The 7,336-nt window shown below is 42.1% G+C and overlaps 1 protein-coding gene across 1 annotated transcript in view; it reads right to left on the bottom strand.

The window, feature by feature from the left end:
• Nucleotides 1-618: 618 nt before the first annotated feature.
• The window catches only part of ppp2r5d (protein phosphatase 2, regulatory subunit B', delta), a 63,121-nt gene continuing 56,403 nt past the window's right edge, over nt 619-7,336 (bottom strand). Inside the window, exons 15-17 of the mRNA XM_056470349.1 lie at nt 6,727-6,768; nt 5,334-5,444; nt 619-1,483 (exon numbers count right to left, since the gene is read on the bottom strand). Coding sequence (XP_056326324.1) covers nt 1,346-1,483; nt 5,334-5,444; nt 6,727-6,768 — 291 coding nt within the window. The 3' untranslated portion in view covers nt 619-1,345. The remainder of the gene's footprint in view (nt 1,484-5,333; nt 5,445-6,726; nt 6,769-7,336) is intronic.

The raw sequence follows: 7,336 nt of genomic DNA, 5'->3' as shown, positions 1-7,336 counted from the left end.
TGGACAGGAAGAGGGAACTCTGAAGGGCATGGGGCGGGCAAGGGTGCAATCATAAGCAATATACATGACATTATACAGTACGCACAAGTATTTGCAATGGCATTTGCAGGCTGTCGATTTTCCATATACTATGTATGCCTGGACAGGTAAGCGATTATCTTTTTTTATTTATTTATTTTCTTTCTTTCTTTAAGAATATAGTCCTATTAGGAGGATTGTATAGCGCTTGATCTTACACTAGACCATCATTCTAATTCCTGAACACAAACAAAATGCTTAGGCGCTTTTTAAAGTGAAAACGAAACGAAACTAAACATCGAAATAAGACGTACAATCTTGGACGGCACAGTAGTTCACGATCTTGAACGGTTTACTTTTTAAAAGCATAACAAGAGCTTGTTTTTCATTCTAGCTTTGACGCATTACAGAAAACAAAGGTAGATCATGGCAGGAGATTTGATTAACGGGATCCTAAAATGAAAATAAAACAGCGATGCATACGAATGTAAGTGCAGTGTGGGCCTGCAGGCCATTGGTGCATGTGTTAAGCGCACATTCAGTAAACTACCTTATACAGCATTCCCATCAGGCGCTCTGCTGGTGGTGGACGATGAAGATGAAGAACTAGAGGTGATTGCGTTCACACTGCTCCTTGTGCTGTTTGACATTCATCAACACAATCATTAGGAAACCAGCAATTGGATTAAGCCAAACATCTTCGCCTTCTGCTAATTTGAGAAAAGTGATTAACATTAAACATGTACGTCCCTAGCCTGCTACAACTGTCTCAATCTCATGAACGACATCAAGAATAAGCCTGATTACTCCCGTTTGGCTTCCTAATCCCTACGGCGAGCCACACGGAAGGCTAAAAATCCAGCAGGGCATCAGCAGATCTCAAGTAGCATGATTGGTTTGGTTATGTGTGCACTGCGAACACACACAAACACATTAGAGAACAGATTTACAGAGGCAGGAATACAAGCAGCGGTGGACATGGGAACATGCGGACCAATGGAGACGGCATAAAGTGGGCTAAATAAATAAAGGTGGAGTGTGGAGAAAAACAAAGCAACTACAGCAAGAGCAAACTCGCATTATTTGTAACCCACACTACTGTGGAAGAACTGTGTGAGGATCAGCAGCTATGGAGGGTGTGTGTGTGTGTGTGTGTTTGTGGGAGCTCTCCACTGCTCCGTGTATATCTGCAGACGGGCTCTCCAACAGCGAGGGAGGAAGAGAGTATGGACAGAGGAACAGAGATGGTGGGTTACAGCAGGCGACAATTCTGGACCAGGACGAGAGGGACAGTTTAGGCGTGGTGGAGGGTGGCGGGGCGCCCCCGTCAGAGCGCCTCCTGGTTGGCCGTCAGGTACTCTTCTGCTCGCTTGTGCGCCTCCAGAGCTTTTATAGTATACACATCCTGCGGCAGCTCAGACTTTCGCCTCATCAAAACCTTGTCTTTCTTGATTTCTTTCGTTCCCTGAAAAAGAGCAATAAAAAACATTACTGAGATTGAGCAACTGGCAACAAAATAAAAAGCATGCGTATGATGGGACTAACGGCGCTACAGTGTTTCCTCTAGGAGTTTTTCCAGCTGAGGCGGCAGGCCTTTTTTTTACACAGATCTACCAACCAAAGTCGAGATCGCATTTATGTAATAGCCTACGAGCAAGTGAATCTCTTTGCGCGCTGATTTCCTATGAAATGGCCCGTTTCCACTGAGTGGTACGGTACGGTTCGGTTTGGTACGCTTTTATGGCCGTTTCCACTGTCAAAAAGCGTACCGAACCGTACCGTACCACTTCTTCGGCACCCTTTCGAAAGGGTACCAAAGACGAGAAAGGGTACCAAAAGGCGGAGCTAGACGCGCAGCTGAACGCTATTGGTTTACAGAGATACGTCATTCTCTTACGCAACAAGCCAGAATGAAAACAAAAAACCCGCCATGTTTAAAAAACACAGCGAGAGATTATAACGGAATTATTTATACATATAATAACAAGCCATGGTCGACCCGGGCTCAAACAAACCTTGTCGTCATCTTGATGAACAGCCACAAAGCCAAGAAGAAGAGCAGATTTACCCTGTGCCCCGTAGTTTTTTACGAGCCAGTCTGAGGCGCGAGCGGTTTCGCTTTCTTGCTAGCGCTCGCCGCGCGTCTAACATAATATCTGAAATAACAAACTTTTTGAGCTGATGATAATAACCTGCGCTTGATTATTGACGTGCTTTTGAAACCCGATCCTGTCAAACACTGACAAACGCGAGAGTGAAGCGTGAAGAAACAAAGGAGAAGCCGGAAAAAAAGGAGCACATTAAATACGGGCGAAATGTCTACTTTATGTAGTTCTTCTGTAGTTGGTAACATATCGGAGACTGTAAGGGGCTGTATGTGTTTATATATGTTCATATATATATGAATATACATATACATATATATATGTTCATATATATATGATATGTGAGCGACCCGTACAGCTTTATTGTAGAGATTTCCTCGAGCGAGAATGATGTCGACTGAAACTTTGTCATACACCACGCCCACCAAAAGGGTACCCTTGTTAGTGGAAACGCAAGCCTGATAAAGGTGACCCGTACCAAACCGAACCGTACCGTACCGTACCAGTCAGTGGAAAAGAGCCAAAATATAAGCCGCTTCAAGAGTGCGCAGATCTTCTTGTGCACTCTTAAATAAACGCTGCTGAGGTGCGATTTAGTGCGTTTATGTAACGAGTATGTCTCCAGCATTTATTAGATTTGCTAGGAATATTTCTGAATGTCTCCAATAGACCTACACAGTAGCATTAATGCGTCCTGAAGTAAAGTGAAATGGCTGTACGTCGTGTTTGCTGGCCTCACGCATCACGCACCTGCCAGCCAGTCAGTCAGCACGTCACCTTAAAGGGTTAAACAAATGACACACAGCACTACTACTGCTACAGAAAAGTTTGCGCTGTTATTATTCACTTACCTTTTAATACGTTTTGGTGCAAATATTACCCGCTATTAAAAAAAATAAAATGTTTTGAATGAGAAGCTGTAATGTAGCCGTGGCGGGATGAATTTGGCGTGGCGCCCCGCCATGGAAGAATGAATGTAGCACAAACCATGGGCGCTATAAATAAACGGCATTACTAACGGCGATACTTTTTTCAGTAATGAGTCATCAAATTAGTTACTGTTTCCCCTGTTATAACACAGTTACTGATAATAAAATGCTCGTTACAATAAACGAGAACACTGAAGCGGTTTTCATGCGAGCAGCGTCTTTCTCAGCCATAGGACCTCTCTTCTCTGGGGTGTGTGTGTGCGCGCTCGGGGCTGGGGCGAGACACATAACCAACCAGTGATGATGATTGGTTTGTCTGTGAACATGATGTAACAGAGCGTGATGATTGGCTTAGAGTACATTTCCACCATTTGCAGACAAGGGATGGGTACCGAAATTTCTAAAAGGCCGAAGTATCGATAAGCTCTGACTTTAATGTTTATTAACCGAGTGGACAGCGACAACTGCCGTTGCAACAAACACAACAAGTTGTTTTCTTGTATAAGGGGTAACGAAAGCAATCTGGCTAAGTGAACGTATCTTTCAAATGTGCATTAACTAAAGACAATTAAGACAAATGAAAAGCTTTTGACTGCCGAGCTACTAACGGTAACGTCACATCATCCACAATGTTATGCCAGCAGTCAATCACCTAAATTACTGTAAACTGTACAGCTCTACTGTAGACATTTCCTCGAGTGAGAATGACGTTGACTAAAACTTTTTGTCGTACACCACACCTACCAAAAGGGTACGCTTAGTACCCTTTAGGCCAGGGCTATTTAATTGGTGGCCCACGGGCCACATGCGACCCAGAATCAACCTCTGAGCGGCCCAGCCCATGGTTCCGCCCATAGATAAATTAATATATATTATTCATTAATTGTTATTTAATATATTATATTAATATAAATATAAAGTATTTATTATGTCTATGGTCCTGCCAAAAACGCAAATTCCTACGTAAATTACGTAGCCTGCAACACGCAAACAATGCAGAGCGTGCCCGATTGTAAGCGGTGTGCCTGAGCACGGCTCACTCGGGCTCAGAAGTGGTTCACTTGTAGGGTACAAAGCGTACCTGAGCGAAACTGAAGACGAGACGTGACTTTTAGAGGCCTGTTTCATATAAATTTAATAATCATTCTTACTGTTTAATGAACGCAAACTGTAGTAGATTATTAAAGATGCAAACCCCTCACTGCACCACAGCTGCACCTTTAGCAAACCTTGTAATTCCGGCAGTATGAGGATTTTATGATTGTGTATGAGTGTCAAAAGTGGCTGATCTGTTCGGCGAAATATTTGACTGCGTGTCACTGCATCCTAAACCATTTAAAATGATATAAAGGTATAAAGAAATCTTCACAGTGCTGAGCGAGAGCGCTTCTTAAACTGAACAGCGCATCATCAATGACGCAAGCTTGCTCAGGCCCAAATGCACCCTGAGTGCGGGCCATCGAGGGGACAAACGTGCTTTAGCCCAGTTCAAGGCAACTGTACATCGTGTGAGTACACCCTCAGATTCTGTTAATTCAGCTCTTTTTGTATGCACCTTTTGCTCTGCAAACTGACCAAAGTTAAAAGAGAAACAACGAATAAACCTTATGTTTTTCAATAAATTTGTTTGTGTTGGTTTTAAAATTTGTCCATATAAGCTGCTTTGCCGCTAAAATGACTGGCCCAGCTAACCTTCTTGGTTTGACAATCTGGCCCAACTAAATTTGTAATTGAATAGCCCTGCTTTAGGCAGTAGATACGCAAGCCTGATAAAGGTGACCCGTACCGACCCATGCTGTACCAGTCAGTGGGAACGGGCCATATATTGCAACGTGGACAATTTCCCCAGATGACTTGAATAGCTCTATTAGGAAAAAATAATCATTTTCGATTGAATGGTATTGTTCTGTGTTGTATTGTTATCTGAGGAGTCAGTATTCAGATCCAGTAATCGAATAATCAAATGTAAAATAATACTGCACATACTGGTGACCATGATAAACCGCTAGTACGCTTGAGTATTTTAGGACATCCTCAACCTCAGTCATAAAACGAAATGCCGTCATGCCGCAGACTAAAAGGCTCCAGTCATGGGACAAAACGACATTGTGCCTCAGACTAAAAGGCTTCAGCTCGCAGGGAAAACAATGTCAGGTGTCAGCTCTGGTACAAATAATAATAATAAAAAGAGCTGCTTTCTCTAAAATTGTGAAAACTAGCTTGTCAATGCATGCAAATCCACTGTTTGGCTTCTGAAGCTCCTGTGAAGATCAGATCGTACCTGCGAGGCTTCAGACTCCACAGTCTTCTTCAACAGCTGGATGTCCTCCACTGTCGGGGTCTCAGTCTCCATCGAGTACATTGGCATCCCTCCTTCATTGTACATCATATACTGCAGACGCACAAACACATATTCAGTTGAAGTCAGCATTATTAGCCAAGATGTTCTGTGGACAATCAATTCTTTAGACCAGAGCTTTCTGCACATGCTTTCTTTTCAGTCTGTGTGCGCATCATCTACACAACGATCCTCAGAGCGGGCTTTACCATGGTAGAGCAAACTGAAGATGAACTGTCCTTGAAGGACGTTCAACTTGCATTAGAAAACTGTTTACTGTTAGGAAACCCACATCAGGCTAGTCTAATGTATGGGAGTGTTTTCATGCATCATAGACACAAATGGAATAAAATCATGCTTTGCGCAATGTAATAATACCTAAAAGTTTGATCCTTTAGCAGTCAAGTGGGTTGCACACCAGATGCGCCTCTCCACGCAGCTCCATACGTTTAAGAATTCTAAACATAGACTTCTATCAGGCTACGCACACCAGCACTGCAAGTCGGCAGCAGTCTGCAGCACCCATCTATGACTCAGGACAGTTCTTATTTCTGCCGCACCACCTGAATAGTTTCATGTTAAATAACATGCTAATATGCGCATCCCATGCATGTTACTTACAACTGTAACATGAGCTACGCTGAGCGGTGCATCCAGTGTGCGACCAGCTTCAGATGGCTGGAAACTCAGGTTTAAGGCTGCACTCATGTCTCATCACGAAGGAGCAAACAAAACAAGGAGCCTCCAATCCTTGCACAACCTACAGTTTTATGGTATCTTTCTCTTTCGGTAGTAATTGGGTAAAACGAGAGATTTTGGAAACCAGATCTAAATTTAGTGGTAACAGTCGGGTTGGGTAGAAAATTATTCCAAGCAGGCAGTGGGTGAACAAAGACTGAATATACAGCGGGAGCGGTCGGGTGCGGAATAAAACCTGGTGTGAGCGAGACTACAAAAACTGAAATTCTACAAAGACTGAAATTACGGCTCATATGAAATGATTTCACCATGTGCATTTAGTTGTAATGTTTTGAGTCTACATAATGCTGATGCCACACTCATAATTTTCCATCCTTCACATTGTAAATACTATATTCTAATCTAAAAATAATAATTACAGCAGATAAAAAAGCTCCTTTCGATGCATTTAATTTACTGGACAACGCAAAAATAGACACTGTATGTTTATTGAAACTCAGTTTTGAAATTAATCATAGGATTTGAATCACATCTCCCACACTAAACCTAAATAAAATCTTATAGGAAAGAGATGAGTAACCCAAAGGATAGACTGAATGCGCAATAACTATTATGTTCACATTAATAAATGACTCACCTCCTCCTGAGCCAGACCGGGCCGCAGCTGAACCTTTGTACTCTGTAAAACATAAAGAAATCTCAAAGTTATAGTTGACAAACACGCATTCACAGGATCCCTCATCACACACTGATTAAACAGCGGGTTGATTCTGTGTTTGCCCTCAGAGCACACTACTGACTCGAGAGAGACGAGTTGTGAAAATTACACTCGTCAGGAGTAGTCTGGAGTTAATTAGCGCTAATTACAATGCATAAAAAAAGAAAACAAGTCCTCCACATGCTAATCAGCATTTAAGGGAACGCTTTGAGAATAAAGGTGAATATAACTATTCATTCATTCGTTTTCTTTTCAACTTAGTCCCTTTATTAATCAGGGGTCACCACAGTGGAATGAACCGCCAACTCATCCAGCATATGTTTTATGCAGCGAATGCCCTTCCAGCCACAACCCATAGTAAATATAACTACACCATTAGCAATATCTAAGCTTCTTAATTATTCCGATACATTTATCAACAAATACATTTGACTTCTTATACTTTTTGTAAGGCCTCACATTGTGTTTATATTTCATTTTAAAATAATTGTATGAAAACATTTCTATTTAAATATATATCTGATATATT

The sequence above is a fragment of the Danio aesculapii genome, chromosome 13, assembly GCF_903798145.1.
Source record: "Danio aesculapii chromosome 13, fDanAes4.1, whole genome shotgun sequence".
Lineage (NCBI taxonomy): Eukaryota > Metazoa > Chordata > Actinopteri > Cypriniformes > Danionidae > Danio > Danio aesculapii.
Note: the sequence above shows the minus strand (reverse complement) of the source record. Positions and strands in the feature narration are given on the sequence as shown.